The 23,433-nt window shown below is 41.1% G+C and overlaps 3 protein-coding genes across 18 annotated transcripts in view; 1 reads left to right on the top strand and 2 right to left on the bottom strand.

Moving 5' to 3' along the window:
* The window catches only part of dync1i1a (dynein cytoplasmic 1 intermediate chain 1a), a 66,037-nt gene extending 60,961 nt beyond the window's left edge, over window positions 1-5,076 (bottom strand). For 2 of the 15 annotated variants that reach the window (XR_013095352.1, XM_076879488.1), the window contains exons 1-5: window positions 4,562-5,074; window positions 2,530-2,630; window positions 2,109-2,242; window positions 1,745-1,862; window positions 1,067-1,154 (exon numbers count right to left, since the gene is read on the bottom strand). Coding sequence is in view for 14 of the 15 variants with exons in the window: in XM_076879488.1 (XP_076735603.1) it covers window positions 1,067-1,154; window positions 1,745-1,862; window positions 2,109-2,228 (326 nt within the window). In the remaining variant the exon portion in view is untranslated. Of the gene's footprint in view, window positions 1-1,066; window positions 1,155-1,744; window positions 1,863-2,108; window positions 2,243-2,529; window positions 2,631-4,561 lie in introns of all 15 variants that reach the window. The other 13 variants (XM_076879494.1, XM_076879501.1, XM_076879495.1 and 10 more) reach the window with 13 other exon arrangements.
* Window positions 5,077-5,229: 153 nt separating this feature from the next.
* On the top strand, window positions 5,230-17,086 carry pdk4 (pyruvate dehydrogenase kinase, isozyme 4). Of its 2 annotated transcripts, XM_004547910.2 has the most exons (11): window positions 5,230-5,591; window positions 5,840-5,981; window positions 7,595-7,666; window positions 8,339-8,523; window positions 9,685-9,774; window positions 10,085-10,162; window positions 11,672-11,748; window positions 11,845-11,943; window positions 12,179-12,292; window positions 15,283-15,396; window positions 15,710-17,086. In XM_004547910.2, the coding sequence occupies exons 1-11, from the start codon at window positions 5,474-5,476 to the stop codon at window positions 15,851-15,853; spliced, it is 1,233 nt and encodes a 410-aa protein (XP_004547967.1). In that variant the 5' UTR covers window positions 5,230-5,473; the 3' UTR covers window positions 15,854-17,086. The 2 variants fall into 2 exon arrangements, with proteins under 2 accessions (XP_004547967.1, XP_012773766.1); XM_012918312.2 differs by lacking the exons at window positions 10,085-10,162; window positions 11,672-11,748; window positions 11,845-11,943; ... (1 more) ...; window positions 15,283-15,396; window positions 15,710-17,086 and having other exon boundaries at window positions 8,339-8,549.
* A 2,658-nt stretch (window positions 17,087-19,744) lies between these two features.
* On the bottom strand, window positions 19,745-23,404 carry asb4 (ankyrin repeat and SOCS box containing 4). Its single transcript, XM_004547911.3, has 6 exons — window positions 22,787-23,404; window positions 22,177-22,476; window positions 21,848-22,090; window positions 21,476-21,723; window positions 21,275-21,388; window positions 19,745-20,975 (listed from the first exon to the last, which is right to left on the bottom strand). The coding sequence occupies exons 1-6, from the start codon at window positions 23,328-23,330 to the stop codon at window positions 20,787-20,789; spliced, it is 1,638 nt and encodes a 545-aa protein (XP_004547968.2). The 5' UTR covers window positions 23,331-23,404; the 3' UTR covers window positions 19,745-20,786.
* Between the last annotated feature and the right edge of the window lie 29 nt (window positions 23,405-23,433).

Raw genomic sequence — 23,433 nt, 5'->3', positions numbered from 1 at the left:
TTCAAGAAGCCCTACATCGGTGCACAACTATACAATTTGTTGTCTAGTTCTCAAAGAGAACCAGACATGTGAGGATAAAAACTTCTGTCACGGTTTTCAAGTGTCTCCCACGCAAATGCACTGGTTGAAAAGAATTAAAGGAACACTTTTAAAGCACATCAGATCTCAGATTGGGGAAAAATTACGCTGGATATTTATAATGATATGGACTGAGTAATGTTAGAAACCAAAGGATGCCATTTCATTTGATGGAAATGAAAATGATAAACGCTCAAAACTCAAAGTGAAAAATGATGTGGCAGGCTAGTCCATCACCGCAGTAACTTAAAATGCTTCTCAGTTGTGTGTATAGCTCCAGCGTGCTTGCATGCATGGCTGACATTCACACCAGTGGCCTGCTGGCAGTCCTCATCCTATTCCAATTTGCACAAAGGGGCAGATACTGGTCCTGCTGATGGTTTAAGGACTTCATACGACACTGTGCAGCGCTATAGAGTAACTGCCTGACTCCTGGAATCTCCTTCATGCTCTCAAGACTGTGTTGGGACACATAGCAAATCTTCTGGCAATGCACGTATTGATGTGCCATTCTGGAGAGGTTGGACTACTTGTGCAACCTCCAGGTATCACCTCACCCTACCAGTAATGACACTGACCCTAGGCAAATGCAAAACTAGTGAAAAAACAAAAGATGAGGAGGGACAAAAACACCTGTGGCCTCCACCTGTAAAACCTTTCCTGTTTTGGGAGATGTCTCATTGTTGCCCCTCTAGTGCACCTGTTGTTCATTTCATGAACACCAAAGCAACAGAAACTGGTTAACACCCCCCTCCGCTACTTAACTGACACAATCAATATCCCACAAGTTTAACTGACTCTGATTAAAAAGAGTTCCTTTAATTTTTTTGAGCCGTGTGCTTAAAATGTAATTTTTGTTTGATATGAGACGGTGAAAAATGTTTGATGAATTTGTGTTGACCCTTAGAAATGTATTGATTTGAACAAATGAGATGAACTAAGGCTTCTGGAATTACAGCTCGGCATACAGTGTTTGATTTTGGCCCACCTGCCTGCTGCTCCTCCATCGGCCGAGTCCTGGCTCCCTGTCTCACTGGGTGTGCTTACTGATTTGGAGGGGGACACAGGAGTCGGGACTGAAAAATAATTAAAAAATTTACATTATAAGCTGCATGTCATTGACAAATAAAAAAAAAAAAGATCTAAAACAAAAAGACTATCACTCATTATTATCTATTTATGTTCAGCAGCTTTTGAAGACACGTTATAAATAACCTAAGCTTATAATAAGCACTGGAAGTGACCCAGTTTTGAGGTGTAGGGGGTGTTATTACAATTTCAGACCACTAGAGAACAGTGATCTTCCAAAAGCTCATTTCAAGTGACCCTGAGGATTTAACCTGCTCTGATATTTGAAGATTTATCATAAAAGCAACACTCATTTGTAAACTCAAATGGGTCCAATAGAAATTGTTTGATTACTTCTGATCAATTATTTCTACCAAATTTCAGAACAGAGATAATCAAAGGGAGACAACAAATTAAACACATAGCTGGTGATTGTGTGCATCTTAGCCTGATGCATGGAGGGTTTTTGGCTGTAATAATGAAGGTTAGTGTAGTTTTTGAACAAAAAAGCTATTCTCTGGTGTAAGTGTTCTAGTAAACATTTCAGTGAAAGGAGTCAAAGAACATTTTAGTATTCATTTATTACAATACTGCATACCTAGTGGAGGCTCTGGTGAGATCCCAATACTCTGCAGCAGGGCCTCAGTCTCCCTACGCTTGCGATCTAAATCTGAATCTTCTGGGGTCGCTTCTGTCTTCTGCTGGCTTTCTGTCTGCTCCGGATAAGTAAAAAAACAAAAAACACCAGTTTATCCATCATAACTCAAAGAACAGCTTCACTGCTCTAACATCATAGATTAAGACATGCAGCTGCATGCACATTTTGATCCATACTTAAAACACCGACCTTGTGCACATGCATAGATGCTGTTCGTGTGTCACAGCCTGACAAAAAAATCAGTCAACCGCACACAAAAAAGGAAAACATACAAAATGAGTGACGATGGTGGGAATTTACTCACTTTTTTCCTTACCTCTTTCTTCTTCCTCTCCTCCTCCTTCCTCTTCTTCTCCTCCCTGATCTGGGCAAGGCGCTGCTTCTTGCGCTCGAGCTCAGCTTTTAGGTCGCTTTTGTCCGACATGGTGTCCTGTGGGGCTTAAAGTAAGATGACCAAACAAGAATGAACTACATATGATTCTATTAAGCATTGATTTAGAAAATCTCCTGTGTGGCAGCTATAAATCTGTATGAGACAATGAATAAAAAAAAAAGTTTTGACGTATTTTTAAGTTCAAAACTGGATTTTTGATTTGAAAGCCAAAACAATATCGGTTAGCATAACCAAATATGAATATAAAATACATATATTTTATATATATTTCTTGTGTCATGGAACAGCTGCCACCCTTACTGAGCCAAGTGGGGCTCTTCAAAGAACCCACCTTACGCTACTAGTGGATGCCACCTGGGAAGTGGCCCAGTCAGAGCTGTAGAAGCTCCAGGTGTCTGGGATAAGTGGGTCAATACTGAGAAGAGAGCAATCCTGGCAGAGTGAAGTACAGAGAACATACACAGTGGTTCTCTATTACAAGGTTGAAAATGGATTTATTTAATTTTTTCATTATTCTTTACCCAAACACAGCTGAGTGAATGGGCTTAATTTCAAAGATATAAACCACATTATTACCACATTCAGAGTGCTGTTTTGTTGCAGTAGTACATCACATTTCTATAGCTCTCAATGGAATTTAAAGCATACTTCCTGTAACAATTTTCTTACCTTTTGAGAAAAACCAGCTTTGCCTTGTGTAAATTAACTCAGCCTATGCTTTTCAGGATCAACTTCCTATTTGATGCTTGCCCCACCCACCTATGCCAAGTCAAACCAATGGGGGCATCCATGTGTGCAGTTCTAAAGGGCTTAACAAAACAAAGCTTTCTTAAAACCTTTGTATAATTATGCTCTCCTGTTCTAATTCTTTCATTTAGTTTAACTCATCCCTTAGAGCTGCACCATGTGATCTACTGGTTGAGCTCATCGAACTATGAGCCTGCTACAGGCTGCTAATTTGATGCCTGTATTAGCTGTTGCACGTGGTAGCAACAATATATAAGTGATTGGCCAATTTATTAGGTACATCTGCTCAGCTGCTCATCAACACAAATATCTAATCAGCCAATTACATACCATCAGTTCAGTTTCATTCAGACATGGTCAAAATGACCCTCTGCATTTCAAACTGAGCATCAGAATAGGGGAAAAAGGCAATTTAAGACAGTTTGAACAGGGCATAGTAACTGATGCCAGACGGGCTGGACTCAGTATTTCAGAAACTGCTGATCTATTGGGATTTTCCCACAAAACCATCTCTGGGGTTTACAGAAAACTTTCTGAAAAAATATCCAGTGGGCAGCAGTTCTCAGGGAGAAAGTGCCTTGTTGATGACCACACCGGCAGCAGACCACACCAAGGTGGCGCTCCAGTCAGCTAAGATCAAAGTTGAACAAAGCATTGTTACCTGGTCTGACAAATTTTGATTTTTGCTGTGACGTTCGGATTGTAGGATCAGACTTTGGGTTAAACAACATGAAACTATAGATCCATCCTGCCTCGTATCAACAGTTCAGGCTGACAATGGTGGCGCAATAGTGTTCGAGATATTTTTTAGCATACTTTGGGCCCCTTACTACCAGCTGATCATCATTTAGTGTGCTGGTGTATTGTTGCTGTCCTTGCCCATTCTTTTATGATGGGCATGATCAGCTTTTTGATGGCTGCTCCCTGCAGGATAACATGGCGAGGCACAAACCTCAAATCATCTCAAACTGCTTTGTTGAAAATAACAATGAGTTCACTGTACTCAAATCCCCTCCACAATCACCAGATCCCAACCCAATAGAGCATCTTTGGGATGTGGCGGAACATGAGATTCCCATTATGGATGTGCAGGAAATGTGAAATGCTATCATATCTATATGGATCAAAATCTCTGAATCTCTTACTGAATGTATGTCATAAAGAATTAAGCTAGCTCTGAAGGCAAAATTGGGTCAAACGTGGTATTAGGAAGCTGTACCTAATGAAATGGTTTGTGAGTGTATAGGCAGAGGTTCAAAACTATCACCAAACCTGAGTGTTAAGCACACAATTAAGCCTATCTGCCGCTGTGTAGGTCGTGTTATCTTCTTACACATTAGCACAACAGAGCTGACACATACAGAGTCATAACAGAAAAGATAAAAAACACAACTACATATGCAACAGGAAGAAAAGCAAAATTTACTGTGCTCCATTGACGGCTATCGCCATTAAGGCATTCGCTGCTAGCTAATTGCAAATGTGACAGCATTTATACAAACGTCGACGCCTTTAAGGCCTTGTCATCAGCGTTACAATGACATTTAACAACACAAAAGGGGCCTAATTTACCGAAAACAACCGTACAGCGAATAGTGTTATTGTTTCACTCGTACCTCCTCGTCCACTCGTTGTGATAACGAAGTGTCACCGGCAAAGATGCTGTCTCACTGCTGCACCTCGGGAAAGACAAATCAACACATCCTCCACCGCTGTCCAAATGGCACCGTATCAAAGCCGCCGTGGTACCACCGAAGAGGTCGGTTAAGCCTTTTCGTGTGGTTACTGACAAAATGGGTTAAAACAGATGGAACAGGTGCACGGCACGCCGATACATCCCTAGGAAGAGCGAGCAGGATGATGCTGAGAAGGAAGAGGGGTTGAAATCCCACCTTATTTGACCACAACTGCGAACGCCGCCATCGTGTGGTCAAGATTGAGAAGTGCGTTTTAAACGGCTAGATCTAAAAGGTGAACAGGAATTATTCAGCATTTCGGACGCATAACTTTAACAAATAAAGAGGATTTAATTTGTGGTTTGGATATTTGAGGGTTTCATCCATATATATGTACGTAATCAGTCGGTTTTTTTACTCTAAGGATAAAAAAAAGTTTAAATCAGATAAGTAATTCAGAGACTTCGTCGGTAGGGGATGCGCGTAGAGCACGTTTAGCATCCCTCGATGCTAAAATGACTCCACCCAAAGTGAGGACAACACGGGTTCTGATTGGTTGTTTCTGATGTCAATCTCTGCACCCCCCCCCCCCCCCCCCCCCCCCCCCCTCCTTTCCCCGTCTACAGTCAACACACGTAGCACAGCACAGAAGTTGAATTTGAGGGGCACAAAGCAGCCTGTAAAATGCAAAGACGCTGCTAGAGAACAGAAACACCGGGGAACCCATAGTTTCCTCGAAGCTCTTCAGAGGTATGACACCGAGCTAGCTGAGAGTCGTCAAACTGGGCCGTGCTGAAGAGAGAAAGGACTGTTTGTTTCTGAGTTGGGGTCTGCAAAGGGGAGAGGGGAAAAATGAAGTTCGCTCAGTTTTTGCTGAAAAACAACTTTGTGGCTGGGATACCGAAACAAGTGGATAGGTTTTCTAAGTTTTCTCCATCTCCCCTGTCTATGAAGCAGTTCATCGACTTTGGTAAGTGAACTAGAGCAAATTGTTGTTGTTTTTATTTTATTTATTTATTTATTTTTGTGTTTGTATGTGTGTCTGTGGTAGTGGTACACTTCCAGATTTTAATCGTAGGTCAGAGTTCAGTTCAGGTGCGAAACAAACTGCCCGAAGGAAGCATATGCCCACAAAGATGACACAGAGGTCATGTTTTTGTGCTTGCTCAGTGTTTTTTCTTCTTCTTCTCCCTGATGTTGGCTGTCATGTGACTGCAGGCTCGGCCAATGCATGTGAGAAGACCTCCTTTGTGTTCCTCCGCCAGGAGCTTCCTGTCAGATTGGCCAACATCATGAAGGAAATTGATTTCCTCCCTGACAAACTCCTCGGCACTCCATCACTGAGGCTCCTCACCAGCTGGTAAGAAATTCAGATGCACAGCAACAAAAATCATATTTATGAATCCCAGATTCCTGCACTGTTCAACTGGTCATTCAAAGCATGCAGTTCACTCATGCCCTCTGCTTATCACCTCATAATATTACTTCCCACACATTACAGCATCTGCATATCTACAGTGTCTTCACACACGCAGCCATCCTGTAGTTTTGCTAATCTGCACCTTAGGTTGTGTGACTGTTAACTTTAGATGTGCACCAAATCTCTTCTTTTCTCAGCCAGAGGATTTCTGTGCACTCGCTTGGCACCTGATCTGGGAACATGTTTTATGATCTGTTCTGGATTAGATAAGACAGCCAGTCCCTGTTTCACATGGTTGTGTTGTCCCAATGGGGCTTTATGACTTAATTATTAATGCATATGCCTGGTCTCGCTTCAGCGGTGCTCTGTGAGGAAGCAGCACCTGTTTTTGACTTTTGAGGAATGCATGCTACTTATCGCATGAACCCATGTGCATACTCCGATTTCAAGGTGTAGGAGAACTCATAACCATGTTGTTTTTTTAGAACGTTGACTGTGAGAAGAACAGCTGTGATCTCTTTATTGTTTATTGTTATCATACTGTAGCTATGTCTCTGACCAAAGCAGCTGAAACGTTTGTTCCTAGTCTAAAGAGGTTGGGCCAGGTGTGGTTCACTTCCTTCTGTAAATGTCCTTCATTCACATGGTGGCTAAAATAAAGTGCTTTGTTACCACTTTGGCATGTTTAGCCCTCTAGAGTTCCTGAACTTATAGAAAGCTCTAGTCCTTGTGGTGGGAATGCACTGGTTCCTGTAGTGGAAAAGGCCCCATTTACTGGAGTTTTACTGTCGTGTGTTCTGCCTCTAGATTTTACTGTATGCATCACAAAGCAAACACTACAGATTTTGGCTAGTCAGCCTTGTTTGTTTGCATGATTGAAGAGCTCAGCCAGCTTTTCTCAAAAACTAAAATAGCAGTTTGCTTTTCCACCAAAGCAGCATCACACACTGCAAATGGTACACTAACCATGTTGATGATGTATAACTTATCAAGCCCAGGCAACAACCCCACTCTTAAATAGAAGTCACAGCAGCAACTATATTTGGCCATGTACCTCATGGACAGTAACGTCCTTTTTCCACTGAGCTTTGCTTGCAAAAATCATCGATCTGTTGTTTGTTATTGGTGTTGACGAGTCAAGACACTTGAGGCTTTGGCATTTGGGGGAAAGTTGCATAAAACATCTATTACAGGATGTCTGTTTGCAGAGTGTGGAGGGCCGGGAAGGTCATTTGAGGGACACGCTCAGTGTGTTGAGTTGAAGCTACACTGCTGGTTACCTTTCACCCAGTTTTTGTGCAGTGAGGCGGCGCAAGAGAGCATGACTAGATGAGCTCAGCACTTCCTCATTCACTGGTCTAGACCAACAACAATCATCTTTTATTTAAAGAGAGGATGTTGTTATGTCATATTCCAACAGCTACAGCAAAATTCTGCCCAGAGTAGCTTCTTTCACATGCTTCTTTTTCAATATATATTGCCTTTCTTGCCCTTTTGATTTGTGATAAATTAAACTGTGCTGCTTTAAAAATCTATTCTTTTGTGTCCATCAGGTATTCTCAGAGTTTGTTGGAGCTCATAGACTTTTTAGAAAAAGATCCAGACGATAAGGATGTCCTGAAAAAGTAAGTCGTATGCAGAAACTATTCACTATATGTGTACTAACTGTAAACAAATGTCTCTGCCAGGCTTTTTGTGTGTGTTACAAATCAAATTATTTATTAGGCGAGTGATGGCCAATGCTAATTCAACATCTGTGTAATGACACGTTAATTAATCAGTAGTGCAGTTGTCTGAATCCCTGATACGGTTCCGTTATTCATGCTCACATGAAATCACAAATACCCCGCATTGCATCGAGCAGATATGACGTCTCATTTTTGTCATATCTGCTCGAGCTGAACTAAATATACCCCGGTCTGGCAGGGAGTGAACTGGATTTTAAGGGAGGAGCAAAATGAATGCATTGGAATTTGAAAACTAAAACCAAGGCATCATTGTGCAAGAAAAAGTGGGACAGTGGACGTTTAATCACAAGTTGTTTACCTGGTTTATTCATTCAGTGCATTCACCGTCTGATGTTTGCTTTGACTTTTTGTCAGGTGCCATCTTTTTGAAATTGCTTCACTCAAAGCAGTTCCTTAAAGTTACTAACTGCATTTATAATAGCTCACTTCTACAGCTGATTTCTTATATGGCTAACCTATGTGATGTGCTGTCTATGCTGATGTGCAGTAACTCTCACAATCATCGTGTCCCTTCACATATTCATGCATTTATCATGTTGTTGTCTCCAGCTTTACACAGACTCTAGTAAACATCAGGAACCGGCATAACAACGTGGTGCCCACCATGGCTCAGGGGGTGGTGGAGTACAAGGAGGCTTTCGGCGTGGACCCCGTCACCAACCAGAACGTTCAGTACTTCCTGGACCGCTTCTACATGAGCCGCATCTCCACACGCATGCTAATGAACCAGCACAGTCAGTATAGTTACCTGTGATTAACTGTGAGTTAATCCGCACAGTTGTTATCATTCACAGTTCATGTCATTAAAGGAGCCCTCTGAAGTTTTCATTTAAATAAAAGTGAAATAAATGAGGTTTAAGGGTGTTTTCACACCTGCCAGGTTTAGTCTGGTGTGAACACGGTAATCGCACTCAGGTGCTGGTCTCAGTCTGGTTCCTAATGAACAGCAGTACATTTCATTTATGGTGTGAATGTGAGCTAAAAAACTTCCTGTAGCCATGTAAGCTTTGCATTCTGGGATGCAGCAAGGTACAATACATTTGCAAAGGTCTGTACAGGCAAGCAGCTAGCTGTGAAATGAACGTAAATTCTCAGTGTTCTCCGATAGTCCAGAGCACAGAAATCTTCCTTCTGTGTTTATTTCAGTTGCTCCAATAAGCAGACTGAATGTTGTCTTGTAATTTGTAGTGACACGTTCCCGTTTCATTGGAGTTAACTGTTATTGTGTGCAAATTAAATCAGATCACAGGTAAAAAGTCATAAAGATTCATACCAGACATACTATAGGTGTTGACAACACCATAAGAAATACTATTGAGCCCATTGACTTCCTTTACATTCTGTATTGTTGGTCAGTGCTAAACAAATCAAAGGGAATCAGCTTTTACAGCTGAAGCTCTGTTAGAGATCTAAATTTCCAAGGAAGCTGGCAGTACTTATTTAGCCAGGCTAGTATACATCACTAGAAGTTAAGACAAAAAGAACTAAAATAAAAAAGAAGGTTAAGTGGAAGTAAAACCAAAAGCTTTAAGTTACACTTGATGAGCTGATTCAGCACCAAGTTGTGTTCTCGTGTATTTTTAAGAGCATTTTTTAAAAAGCTGCAGTAGCAGAAAAAGATTCAGACCCTGCTTTTGCAAAGGGGAGGAAAACCTGAATTACAATGTGCTGATTATGGACTTCCACTACTAGTGTTGGCTACTACATCTTTAACCAGTATGGCATAATCAAGGCCCAACCTGATAACAACAGTTTTACAGCGGTGTAGCACTGCTGTCACTCTGACTATTTAATGAGTCTGGCTTTATTTCCAGCTGAACAAGCATGTATACTGTGTATGTATCACAGATGAGCCTCTCATATATATATATTTTTTTTAAATATGTCTACTTTAGCATTGATATTTGACGGCAGTGTAAATCCGGCCCATCCCAAGCATATTGGCAGCATTGACCCCACCTGTGACGTTGTGGAAGTAATAAAAGGTAAATAATGATGTTTCTCATAGCTATGCACACACACTCACGCCCATGCACGCTGTGTGTTATCTGTTTTCCACCACTCATCTGTACATACAGCTTCGTGACCTTTTGACCTCTGATGTTTTGAGTCAACACACATAGTGTGTGTAAGCGGTGTTGTGTTGTTATAGTGCGTGTGCACATATGATCACTGTGAGAACAAGAGCGAGGACTTCTATACCCTTGTTATTTCAGGATGTGCAGGTCTGGGTTTTTTTTTGTTGTGGTAACAGTTTCTGACGCCGAGAACGTCACGTTTTGATTCACTTTGCAGATGCTTACGAAACCTCGAAGATGCTGTGTGAGCAGTACTACCTGACCTCTCCAGATATGAAGATCACAGAAGTCAATTGTAAGTGTTTTAAAAAAATAAGGTTTACTTTATAATTCAGGATGTAGCGCTGCTTGGATTTTCTGCTCGTTGCCATCTGTGAGAGGAAAGTTTTGCTGGGTTTCCTGTTCCAGAAACAGAACTAACTGAAAGTTACTCTAAGTCAGTTACCAGGGTGACAGGCTTTGTTAACCAATCACGATCACTGGCAAGTTTTCTTATCTTTGACTCCTCCCCTTCTGCTGCAGCTGAAGTCGCCTTTTGACACTCAGTTCCTCAAATGTACGGCTGATACTAGAACATGTATAAGAATGTGGTCACTTGCAGAAGTTTACATCTTCACAAACACTGAAATCCCAGTTGCATGTTTGCTGTTTACGCATGTTTGACAGTTTTATAATCAAGCTGTCATGAGCGTAGAAACAGGGATCACTGGACCTTGCAGATTTATTATCAGCTCAGAATAAAATCAGCAGGTCACATCTTTACAACACTGTGACTCCATGAAGGTGCTAAAGCATTGCTTGCATGTTACTGTTGTAATCCATGTTTAAATGAACAAATCTGTAGCAAGCCTTAGGATGAACAATCATTTGACTTGGCGTACTCGGGCCAAATGATGGAAAAAATACCTGCTGATTAGGTAAATATTTGTGAGTACATTTGAGTGTAATGACTTTAGGATTGTTGTGGACTTTTGAATGCAGACTGCAGATAGTCAAAATGTGCTGTGTAAAAGTCTTGAGCCATCCATCATTTCTTTATATTTTGCTAGGAAAATGAGAAAAAGTTGCAGCGATTTATTGAGACTTGTAGACACCTTTAGCTTCACCTTTACAATCATTCTGTCATTAATATATAAGGACGGAGACAGGAGTTATTTCACAGGGTTATATTCAGCTCAGAATAAAATCTGTAGTCTCAGTTTTTCTAACTCTGCGGCACAGAGTCACAATTTGGATAAGAAAGGCTCTGCTCATTACTTGTTGCAAATCCTGATACCGAAGCACCGTCGTTGTTGGCTTTATTCTTCTACTTATGCATGTATTTAACTCAGAGTGGACATACCAAGAATTGATAGAATGAACTCTCAAGGTGCCAAAGTTTTTGGATAGACGTGAAGCCCTTTGAACCGGAACAAGCCCCTGCTGTTCTCCTGAACATAATCTTTGTTAGTTTTATACTGAAGATATCTGTTACCTGTCTGCTGGCTCTGCCAAAACCTCGACACTAGAGGTTCCCAAACTTGAACCATAACATTCATATCTACATAGTAAAGATAGCTGTATGCCGTTTAACAGAAAAAGAAACTGCTCTTTAAATATATAGATGATATAGATACACCTGTTCTGTTACATGGTATGGTGAGAGTTGATCAAATAGAGTTTAATCTATCAAGGAAGAGATTCAAGAGACCAGCTGCACGCCTTTTAATAAGACCCTAATGGTTAAATATCTGTGACTGTTATAATACATTTAAAAAGTGTTTTTTGGGTTTTCTTGTGGTCAATGTTTTGAAATGTTTCACAGCCAAAATCCCTGGCCAGCCCATCCAAATTGTATATGTGCCATCACATCTCTACCATATGCTCTTTGAGCTCTTCAAGGTACAGTATTAAACACGCACTATTAAAAACAGGACATTTAATGCTGTTCCTCATGGGTCTCCTCACTTGTTTTTCTGACTCTGTGTTCTCTGTCAGAATGCCATGAGAGCTACAGTAGAGATGCACGAGACGAGCACGACGTTGCCCTTGATCAAAGTTCGTGTTTCACTGGGCACTGAGGATCTCACTATCAAGGTAAATGAGGACACCATGCGTTATGATAGGCTGGAACATTTAAGCTCCAGGCAGCACTTGTACGTGTTGTACTTTGTTCTAAGTCTGCTCTGGGTGTATACCATAAATACAACTAACCTGCAGACTTGATACGCAAAGTACCACACTCTTAGATTATGTTTAAATGATAAAGAGTTCACAGGCAAAACACTAAGAGAACTCTTGTAAATGCAGAATGCTTGTGTTTTATTTTTAGATGTCTGACAGAGGAGGCGGAGTCCCTCTAAGGAAGATTGAACGTCTCTTCAGCTACATGTACTCCACAGCTCCCAGTCCAGTCCGCGTAGACAATGGTCGTAATGCCCCTCTGGTGAGACTAACACTGTCACACTTGCTTTTAGGCTTTTTTTTGTCCTTAAAGGTGCAAATCTTACTACTAGAACTCAGTAGCACTGCCCCTCCTCCTAAAGTTGAAGGTGGTGGGGTTGAAGCTATGGTGGCTATTGTAGGAACTCTGACTGCTGTTCATTTGCAGCAAGTGATGCAGGCTGTTAGTCTGCTGTTTAGCTCAGCTGTCAGTATGCTCGGTGTCCCTGGCTATTTATTCTGAAGATGCCCTATAAATTCCCACAAAACTCAATGAGTTTTTCAGGATATCTTGACCTTTTTTGTGAGTACTGCGATTTATTATGTTAATCTCAGTTAGCTGCTGTTAGTCTCTGTTAGCAGCTATCATCCTCTGTTAGCTGCTATTAGCCAGCATCAGTGAAACGTTTCTTGAAGTGGATCTAACATTGTTAGATTTAGCAAATAAACTCAATGTGAGAATTTAATCAAACTGATTATCTGAGGAAAAGTGAGATTTTTAGGACACTCAAGCCTAACATTTGCTGTCATAATATGAGATTATAATCAGCTATAAATCAGCTGTTATAACATTGTCTGCTGTCTGGAGACAGGAGGGCTACATGTCTAATAATGTGCTGACAGTAAGTAGCTGCAACAATATCTGGAATAAATGAGCATGTTTATGCACATGTTTGTGTGTTTAGAGCCCTGACTTCAGTTCAGGAAGTGGTGCCGGAAGTAAGGAGGAAGAGGCTGAGGTGGAAATTTATTCAGTCTCTAGCCACATACATCAAATGTGATTAGTTGGAAAGGTGTTCTCCATCTTGGCCACTGTATTCAAGATGGTGGGGGAACATGGTGGCATCAAAAACTGGTGCTTTCTTCTATGTATGTTTAATGGATTCGTTCTAAGTCTAAGAATCCAACAATTTATTGGAAGATGCAATTAAACACTAATAAATGTATATTTAAGAGTACAACATTCTTGTTTTCCATTAAACAAACTAAAAAAATACCTTACCTCTGTTTCTGCCACTGAAACAGAACCTGTACTGTGGCCAGTTTTTGCCTGTTCAAATTGTGGTGTTCATCAAAGCTCTATCCTTGTCCCACTGTCATTTTCCAAATATAGTTAAGTCCATAGGTTTTGAACAGTGACAAAATTTTTGCAGTTTTGCCTGTGTACATCAAAACTGCGGATTTAAAAATCAAACAGTCAGGATGTGATTGAAGTGTAGACTTTCAGCTTTAATTAATGGAGGTTAACAACAATTTTAGAATGAAATTATACACATTTTTATACACATTAAAGTCTACAATTAACATATCTTCATGATATTGCCTTGAGGCGACTTTTTTGTTGTGCTTTGGCACTATATAAATAAAATTGAATTGAATTGAAATACTCAGGGTTTACAACAAGGTGCAAACTGGTGTTTAAACTCAAGAACAGAAAGACCACATTAGATTTTGCCAGAAAATATCTATTAAAAAAAGGCCTTCTCAGTTGTTTTAAACAAATCTTTGGACAGATGAAACCAAGATCAACATGACGTGTATGGAGAGGGAGAGACCACTCATATTCCGAAGTATAGCATATTATCTGTCAGACATGGTGGAAGGGATGTCATAACATAGGAATCTGTGGCCGCCAGTGTAACTGGGTCACTAGCATTTATTGATGAAGTGACTGCAAAAAGCAACCAAAGAGTTTCTCAGGCCAAAGAAATGGGATATTCTTCAATGGCCAAGTCAGTCACCTGATCTCAGTCCAGCAGAGCAAGCTTTATAATTAGTGAAGTCAAAAACTGAAGGCAGAGAGACCAAAAAGCAAAAAACAAGCAACTGAAAACAGCAGCAATAAGGTCCTGGCAGATCTCAGGGAAGGAAACACAGCATTTAGTGATGTTCATGGCTTCAAGACTTCAGGCTGTCATTGACTACAGAGGAGTTTTAAAAGCATTTCTTATGTTTAAAATTAAACAGCTTTATCCACTTAATTTAGGCCTCTTATAATGCAATACTATGTATGAAAATGACTGTAATTCCTAACCAGTTAATGCAAATTTCTTCGGTGAACCGCAGTGAATGAAAGTCTGCACATCAATGACATCTCGATAATTTAATTTAAACTGCACTGTGGTGGTGCACAGAGGCAAAACTACAAAAAATTGTGTCTTTATCGTTCAAATTGTGGACTTCAATGTGGGTGAATGGAGCTCTGCTGGGTCTCAGCTAGACAACAAAGGTGACTGGGCCTGTGATGTTAGACCTGCACAACTGTGGAAGGCTACAAACGTCCAGTAACTTATAATGGAAACTTTTTTGTCTGTTAAATCTCTGCTAAAGACAACATTTGATGACCTTGCCTGTACCTTTAATGATAGGTTCTGAAACCTTAATGACAGCACAAATCAATAAAGACTGTTTAACGACTGGGTTTTTTCCAAGAATAGCTGCAGAGGCAGAGACCACCCTCACTAACGTTTGTGGCAAACCCTGTCATTTGGTTCTGCAAACAGGCCTGAAATATCACAGAAACCACTCAGTTTAGAAAAGGGTCACTCCCAGTATGCTTTCAAGGGGTAAAATAGAGTAAAAATTCCCTTTATTGACAAGCTTTTATGAGAGTTTTTTAAATATAATTTTCAAAATTCTGGATTGTTCTTAGTTTTTCTTTGTTTTGGAGGTGCTTTTATGATTATTCTGGTGTTTTTTAATATTTGCAGTGTCTTTGTGTTAAGCAATATTTAGAAGAAAAAAAGGTGTTGCCTTTAAACCTGACATTAGGAGTAAACCTGAGTCTAATTCACCCTGTTTTAACCACTTACACAAACAAACATGGCTGCAAATGAGCTTATTACACCGTGAAATGCAGTCAGCAGTGGTTCACTGGTTTAAACTCTAACCATGAGAGACTCTGCTATTTTTTTAAATGTTGGAGTAGTTTTAGATTAATCTATAAAGACAGTGTAACCTTGTTATGTTTCTGCTTTCCCGACCTTTATTCAGGCTGGTTTCGGCTATGGCCTGCCCATTTCCCGCCTGTACGCCAAGTATTTCCAGGGAGACCTGCAGCTCTACTCAATGGAGGGTTATGGCACATCAGCGGTCATATACTTGAAGGTGAGAACAGCTTCACCTTAACACATAATGTCAAAAAATAACGTTGAAGGCCAAGTTGGTGCAGAGTTCACAAACTTGCATGCTGTTAGCCGGACGTACTGGATAGGCTGAGTGGAGGCAGATGCAGAGTAACTATTTAATACAGAAATGTTGTTAGTATAATTTACAAGGTTACATTCTGGAGATCGAGGGATGTCGTTTAAACAGGCTACTGAGTTCTAATTAGACACACATGGACCTCGGCAGGAGAGCAGGGTGGGCGGGGGTGTGGTTAGACTCCAGTAATGCGTTCCCCTCCATGCTCTATCACTAGGCCCTGTCTTCAGAGTCTGTGGAGAGACTTCCTGTTTTCAACAAGTCGGCCCTGCGGCATTACCAGTCCACCACAGAGGCCGATGACTGGTGCATGCCCAGCAAGGATCCAAAGAAGCTCGGCAGGTATGAGACGAGTGGGTGATGTCAGACTGAGGAAGGAGAATGAGGAAAATTAAGAAGAAGAGAGCACATGTCGGAGGAACCAAAAAGCTTTCAGCGTGTTGCTGGACTTGGATTTTTGTCGCGGACTCTTCTCTCTCCCTGAGGGAGGGCGGAAAAAACAAAAGTTTATTGTTGGTATGAAGAAAGCAGTAACAAACCTAAACCTGAATCTGATTTCAGACCAGCCGTCACGTAACATAAGCTCACCCCACAAAATGTGCTGCTAATGGGAATGGAACAATTAATAATCTCCTTTTTACCTCAGTGATTACGCTCAGAAAAAAAGTCCTCTTTGTGTTTATGTAACATTAGTATCATTCACAATCCAGACGTTTGGTTTATTAAAATCACAAGTATTTTGTGTTTGTGCATTAGGTTAAACGCTTTTGTTTTTTGTTTTTAAAAAAGGCCAGCCACAGCCGACTGAAGTGTTTGTGTCTTTGAGCGGAACGGGGGCGCGTTCGCTGACTGCCGCATAAACACAAAGGGAGCAAAGTCTGTTTCCAACGATCAGCTATAATATGCAGCGCTGCTTCGTTCACACAGCTTTCAGCGTTTCTTTGTGAACAACAGCAAATGTGAAATTATTTTTGCTGCGATGCCACATTTGTGTGTGTTGGAGGATTTTCAGTGTCACTAATTATGTACCTCGTGTCTTTATGCGAGCTGAAAGGAGTTTGAAAAGTCGAGTCATGCAGAGGAATGAGTGGAGAAATTTATCATGCCTGGTCAGATGGGTGAAAAATAGTTGCGAATGTTCCCTTTACAGTGATTTTAAAGTGTTAAAGTATGTGTGAAGTTTAATGGGAAGTACAATTTCTGCAGGAAGTTGTACTTTAGCTCCCTGTTTTGTAACACACTGTAAGTCTTCACCCTGTTATCTGTGCCTGACATGATACAGTCAGTATTGGAGGCACGTAGGAACAACACAAACAGATGAGAGAGGACCTTATGTAAGATGTAAGCCATTAGCTGCCAGACATACTTTTATATTCAATCCATTTAGTTTTAAGTTTGTCTTGGGAACTTAATGTTGAGAAAATCTTTTAACCTTTATGTGATGTTTTCCCTTGAATTCATAGATGTGCAGTTTTCACCTTTTACTCTATAAGTGTCACTCAAAGGCCAAGTGTCCCTGCACTGAGTCTGTGGTTCACCACTAAGAGGACCAGTGAATGTAGAAATTAAAAAAATAAACTCCTGTCACCTCTCAGTGTATCGTTTCTTCAGATCCACTTCATGCTTCTGCACTTTGTTGTTCATTTGAACAGTCGGTGAACAGAAATGAAACTGTTTACAGTCTGTAAACAGCTCCCATTTGTTACCGCCCTCTTAAAGTCTCCCTTCTCTTTTTCCACAGCTCGTTTTAGGAAACTTTGCTGTTTGTAAGTCGCCATAATAGACGCAGTCCATTGGCTTTCTGTGGCCGCCTTCCAATAGAGGCCGAGAACAGGCTGTCTTGTTTTGCAGCTTCCTCTGTGTGCCCACAAATGCGGTGCTCCTTTCTAGTTTGGTTTCTCTTTGTTTGTTTGTGTCACTCTGTTCTGTTTTACAGTTTACTGCCATCATCATACAAATACAGGATTATGCAAGGTCGATCTGAAAGATAAGAGAGAGTAAGACTAAGTATAAGATCAATAAAAGCAAAGACCTTTTCTCCGACGTAATCCTCACTGGTATATTTTTAGAATTAGGCCACTCGGGTCCTGGTCCTTCAGTCATCCTAACAATGTTCCCTCTACAGAATATGAACACAGGCAAATCAGAAGGCTACATCAGACACTTGGTTTGGATCTCTGCTGTGAATCTTGGCATAGAAAGTTAAGAAATACAAGTGAAGACAAATATCACAGCACAAATATTAGCTTTGTTCCGTGTTCGACTGTGCAACGTGCCGGGGCACGAGTTCGCCTGGATTTAACCTTTCTACTGTTGACACTGTTTGTTTACTTATAAAGTTGACATGCCAGTACTGAAAAGCTGCAGCAGACACTTTTGGTGCATAAAGAGATCGACTGTCTTGTTTAATTTTGAGACTTCACAGATGGAGTGGCCCAGGATGGCTGGGACCATCTCCAGGCCTCCTTCCACTGAACTGGATATACAGGTACTAAAAAGGATTCATGGATGGATTCAAGCTGCAAGTTTTGGTAATGTTTGGTAATGCTGGGTTGTCCAAAAAGTACAAAACAGAGGTCCAGTACAGACACCTCCACATGACCTATAGACTGCTGTAAGGTTCATAATGACTGTACCTTTCTATCTGAATTACTGGTTATAAACAACTTCTGCTCTTTTGTTCACATTTCATTTATTTGCAACTGCACTACTGAGCAGAAGCTCCCTTAGGCAAGCGGTCTTGTAATTTCTTCAAGCAGCTGTGGCGACCCCTTATGGATGAAGGAGCAGCCAAGGAATACTTCTCCAGGCTTCTTGAAGGACAATCAAAGCTCTTCTTTGGATGTTGGCTGCCTTTTGTTCCCACACTGCCTCAGTAATGCTGAGGTCTGGGCTCTGGGGAGGCCAATCCATGGCTGACCGTGGCCTACTGCTGCCTTTTCTCACTGTTCTTTAAGAATAGCTTCATTTCTGCTCATTTCTGATGAGGCTTCTGGTCCAGTGTCGGGCCTTTGCTGGATTTTTTTCCCTGTTTTTTAAGGACATGACTTTCAGATAATTTCAAATGCTGTAGCTAGATTTTTTAAAATTTTATTTTAGATGTGCTACTTTTGTCCAGTTTCCTGCCCATTTTTAAGGACACACTGCACTTCATGCCAAGATGTACCAAGTTGTTGTGTCAATATCTCAACTATTATAGGCTCAAAACTTTGACACCGTATTATAATCACACTTTCAAGTACTGAAAGTGTGATTATCCAAACAATAAATATTTTGTAGATGGTTTTCTGAATATTTTAAAATGACTTCTCCTCGCCTCAGATATTCATTTTGTGTGTCTCTATAATGCATCATTAGAGACGACACAAAAATACCAAGCACGAAGCTTTAATCTTAACGTTTCATTAGGTTGACAGTTCATTTATCTCCTCTAGCGTCTCCTCCAGTCTGCCTCAGTCTAATGACTTCTTTCCTCTGTTGTACATTAGTCTTTCTCCCGGTGACTCAGCATCTGGATGAAATAGACCGACATCATTACAGCATGCTGTTGTGAAAGGACTGGGCCATGTTCTGTAAAGGATTAAAGGCAGACTTGACACCTTTCAGAACAGTTTCCTCTAGGAGAGGATTTACTGTGCTCATTCTGGTAAAACCTGAAAATAATATTAAGTTCTTCTTCTTCCTTTTTAAGAAGTTATCTCTGATCTGAGGGGGTCGGGTGCTTTCTTGCACTGCAGACAGTGTTTTCCTTTTTTTTGGCTACAAGCAGTCCACTGGAAAAACAAGCACTTGTTCCGGAGGGTTTTGTCAAGTGTTTGTTCTCCTGAAAGTGGAACATGAGTTTGAGAGTGCGCATTAAGGCTGGTTGCCGGGTAGATTTGGAGCCTTCTCTGCATGGGCTGTCCATAGAGAGAGAATCTGGTCAACACTGCACAGGTGGAAAATAGCTACAGCAAAGAGACTCGCACTAAAGACACTTTAGATGCTTCTTTTTGGGTGGCTAAAGGTCCCTCTGTCACTCTAAAGAATAAAGTAAATGCAAACATTTGCACATTTGTCGATTAAACATTTAAGGGTTAGGGAGTGATGCTGTCACTGCTTTAAAACTTTTTGCTTTTCTGTTATCATCACCTTAGTCATTAATGTAAGTGATCTAGAGCTTCGTACATCTCATTTTTAGTCTTTTATTGGGTCATTACAAAAATGACCTATAGATCCCATTATCTGAGACTCCTCTGGGTGTTGGCAGAAACGAGACGCTGATAATCAAACTGTTTCTTTTTAATAAAATTAATTTCAGACTCACCAGGCTAGTAAAGGTGTCAACATAGCAATATATCTAAAACGATCTCTCCCCGCATGACGTCACGTTTAGTTTCATTTTTTCAATATATTCTACATTTATATCCTCAAAAATTGATATGGAGCAAATTAACTACTAATAACCTCTTTCAGTGGGTTCAGACGCTGTAGAAACCTTGGCTGTGTTATTTGCACTACTGATTAATCATGAAGCTGCTTTTGTTTTCAGGGTGCACTGTGTCACGACAGGCAGTGTTCGAAGCTCTGTCCTTCTAATTGGACACCTTCTCTTTATACAGACAAAAATGTCAATCCACAGCTCTCATTTAACTTTTAACGCCCCCATAATTTGGTCCTTATCTTTGAAAAGACCAAATGGTTGTTATTTTTGAATGCAAGAAATTCTGAATGTGGTAGTTTGTTCTCATAATAACAACCTAACAGAGAGAAGGCAACACTAGGAGTCGTTTGGGTTGGAAAAAAAAGAACTTACTTTATATATTTTTCACTATTTACAAGAAACAAAATTTCGGTAAGAATTTTCTCACAATATATTACAGGGAAGTTATTTTTTGGGCAGGCCCTAGCTCCACTATCAAGCCTTTATATGTATTACATATATCACTATGCCTTAAGATTCAGACTAGACACACCATTGCCATCTATACAACAAAAACACCAATAAGGAGGATTTAACATCTGGAAGCATCTTAAAGCTATTTTAACAAATCTCCCCTCCGACCCGCCAGCTGTCCTGGAATGTTAGCAGCTATTAACTAAAACACAGAAATGGCTCATCCTGCAAGCACAAAAAATACCTTTTTTTGTTCTTTTTCTGTGCTTTCTGAGGTTTAAATAAATAAAATGTTAATGATGATGATGTTACATCTTGCACCACTTTTCATTTCCACAGTTAGCGGAGAGGCACTTAATAAATGTTTCTATTCAGGTCATTAGGCCTCATTCTGCACATCAGAACACCAGAGTCTCTATCAGTACAGTATCCCCTCAGGTTCTAGTAATAAATACTTCTTCATGGATAATGGCAGAGGCAGCTGTGCTACTCCTCTGTCACAGAAACTGCCCAGGGCAGCTCTGATGGCACATCTGGAGAGGTGAAGCAGACTGCGAGGAGCGTCAGTGCAAACAGCAAACAGGGAGTCGTAGAAGTCTTTATGGCGCTGAGGAGACAAAAAGAAACAGACGCTTTTGTTTAACTTCAATGAGAGGGCACACTCAGTCATATTCAGCTAATGTAAGCTGAATTTAAAGGGGCAATACACTAATTAACAGTTGAGAGGCATCAGATAGCTTTGAATTTGTTCATCTATAAATATTTCATCTTTTAACATTCTTTTCAGTTTTTACAATTTTTTAAATTATAAATGAGATTTCTTACACAGGATTACGTTTTTTCCTTTTTAATTTCAGTCAGTGTGTGTGTATTGTATTTAAAGAAAACAGTCTTTATTAGCTCTACCTTGTAGCAGTCATCAGGAAGAGCAGCTCTCCACTTCCTTGTGGGTTTTAAACTGCTATAGGAGTTAACCAAGATTTCTACAACTCTGGGGTAGTCATGGCAGTTCTGGAACACCTGTGCAAAACATTAAAGACTTTGTGGTTAAACATATAGTATAACGCAGATCATTTCAGCACAAACCCACATCATCATCTTCTCTACCTTGTGGAACTGTGGTGGGTAAATCCGTGCTGCATTGTAGTTGAGCAGCAGCTGAAAGCAGAGGTCTGGCATGGCCATAGGCCTGACTTCCGTCACTTTAAGGAGATACTGAATGGGAGAACAGCCGTTGATGTCCATGGCTCGAGAATCTGCCCCAGCCTCCAGCAGCATCTTTATCAGGACGTGATCGCAGTTCCAGGCAGCTTTGTGAAGAGCTGTTTTGTGGTCTGCCTCCTGAATGTTGGGATCTGCAACAGAAATCAAATCTGAAACATTGCAGTGGAAGTAAAGGGGGGGGGGGGAGGGGGGGGGGGGGGGGGGGGGGGGGGGGGTTAAAGTCAAAGTCAAGGAAACCTATCTAGAACGTCTTACCAGCTTGATAGTCCAGCAGGAGGCGACAGACTAGATGATGGTCTTGGCTGTAGGTTTGCTCCTTAGTGTCAAAAGCCCAGAAGGCTGCAGTCATCAGAGGAGTCTCCTGCAGAGAGTTCACTGCATTCACAGATGCTCCATGAGCCAAATAGAGAGCCACCAGCTCCGGAACACCGAATCTGGCTGCCGTGTGTAGAGGTGTGTCCTCTTCGTTGTTGTGGCTTGCTTTGTTGACTTTTGCACCTCCATGAGAGGGAAAAAAACATTTGGTTGTTGTTTTAGTGGTTTCTGCAGTGACTGTATTTGTGCTTCTACCTTTGCCTTCTCACCTTTGAGGATAAGTTGCTTGGCACACTCTACAGACTCCCGGGTAATGCAGTAGTGCAGCGGTGTGTGCCCGCTCAGAGACAGGCTGTTGACCTTTGCCCCGTGAGCCAAAAGCAAGGGCACACAGTCTCCATTGGACACCTCGCAGGCCACGTGCAGAGGCGTCTTCCCATTGGGCATCTGATTGACAGCTGCGCCTTTCTGAAGGAGTACCAGCGCTGTCTCCACAGCATTGTACATTACACATACATGGATACCCATGGCCCAGGACTTTTCCAGTTTGTAGCCGGGTAGCCAGTATCCTAAAAGAGAGGAAGTAACTTTCAGCAACAGTAAAGTTTTTGTACTTTTAATTCTTCATAATTACAGCAGTTTCATCTAAGTGCTTTGTAATGTTTGAGTTACACACACACAATCCAATATATTGCATTAAAGTGTGTGCAATAATCCATCCTACGTACTATGGTTCTATGGAAGTTTTGCACCACCTAGTGGTCAACTTACCGGACTGCTTACCAACAATGGAGAAGTGTGAGAAATCTCACGATCTGCATTTATACTCAGCACACACACACACACACACACTCACAAACACACACAGTTTTCCTGCACCTTGTTTGTACGAGGCGAGGACCATGCTGGGATCTTCCACCTCCAACACAACGTCAATGTCTAGTTTGCTGGTTTGTAAAATCTCAAGGACTTCCTGTGCGTTGTTGGTCTGCAAGGCCTCCAGGAACCGTTGCTTCAGCTGTTTTTCAGCCAGTTTTCTGGGACTCAAATCCTCCATGAAATCTCTGTCCAAAGGCCCTAACGCTGCCAAATCGTCTGGCTTAGACGCTAATATTGTCCATAAAGCATGGAGTATGTTGGAAAGCAACGCACAAATGTTGACGATGAAGGATTCCAGCATACCAACCATTGCAACAACTCCATCAGCCCGGCCATAGGAGTTGCATAGAGAAAGAAGACAAAAATAAAGCAGATGAAGAGGGGCAACAAGTGACAGCAGTACGTCGTCACTGGGAGAAAATAGTCCTGGAGAGAAATTAGGATGAACATAAATAGAAAGCATAGAGGGTGGGATGGGAAAGCTAAAGCTGGCTGACTCTAGACCAGTTAGTGTGCTGGGGGGTGTCCAGTGACAGAAGGGCATTGTATTGTATCCCTTCTATCAGTGGATGTGGTAAAAAATAATCAGCTTTATGAACCTGAGAGAAAAAAAACAACTCTAATATTTTTATGTGCGTGTCTGACTG

The sequence above is a fragment of the Maylandia zebra genome, linkage group LG22, assembly GCF_041146795.1.
Source record: "Maylandia zebra isolate NMK-2024a linkage group LG22, Mzebra_GT3a, whole genome shotgun sequence".
NCBI lineage: Eukaryota > Metazoa > Chordata > Actinopteri > Cichliformes > Cichlidae > Maylandia > Maylandia zebra.
The sequence above is the reverse complement of the archived record's forward strand: the minus strand, read 5'-3'. Positions and strand labels throughout refer to the sequence as shown.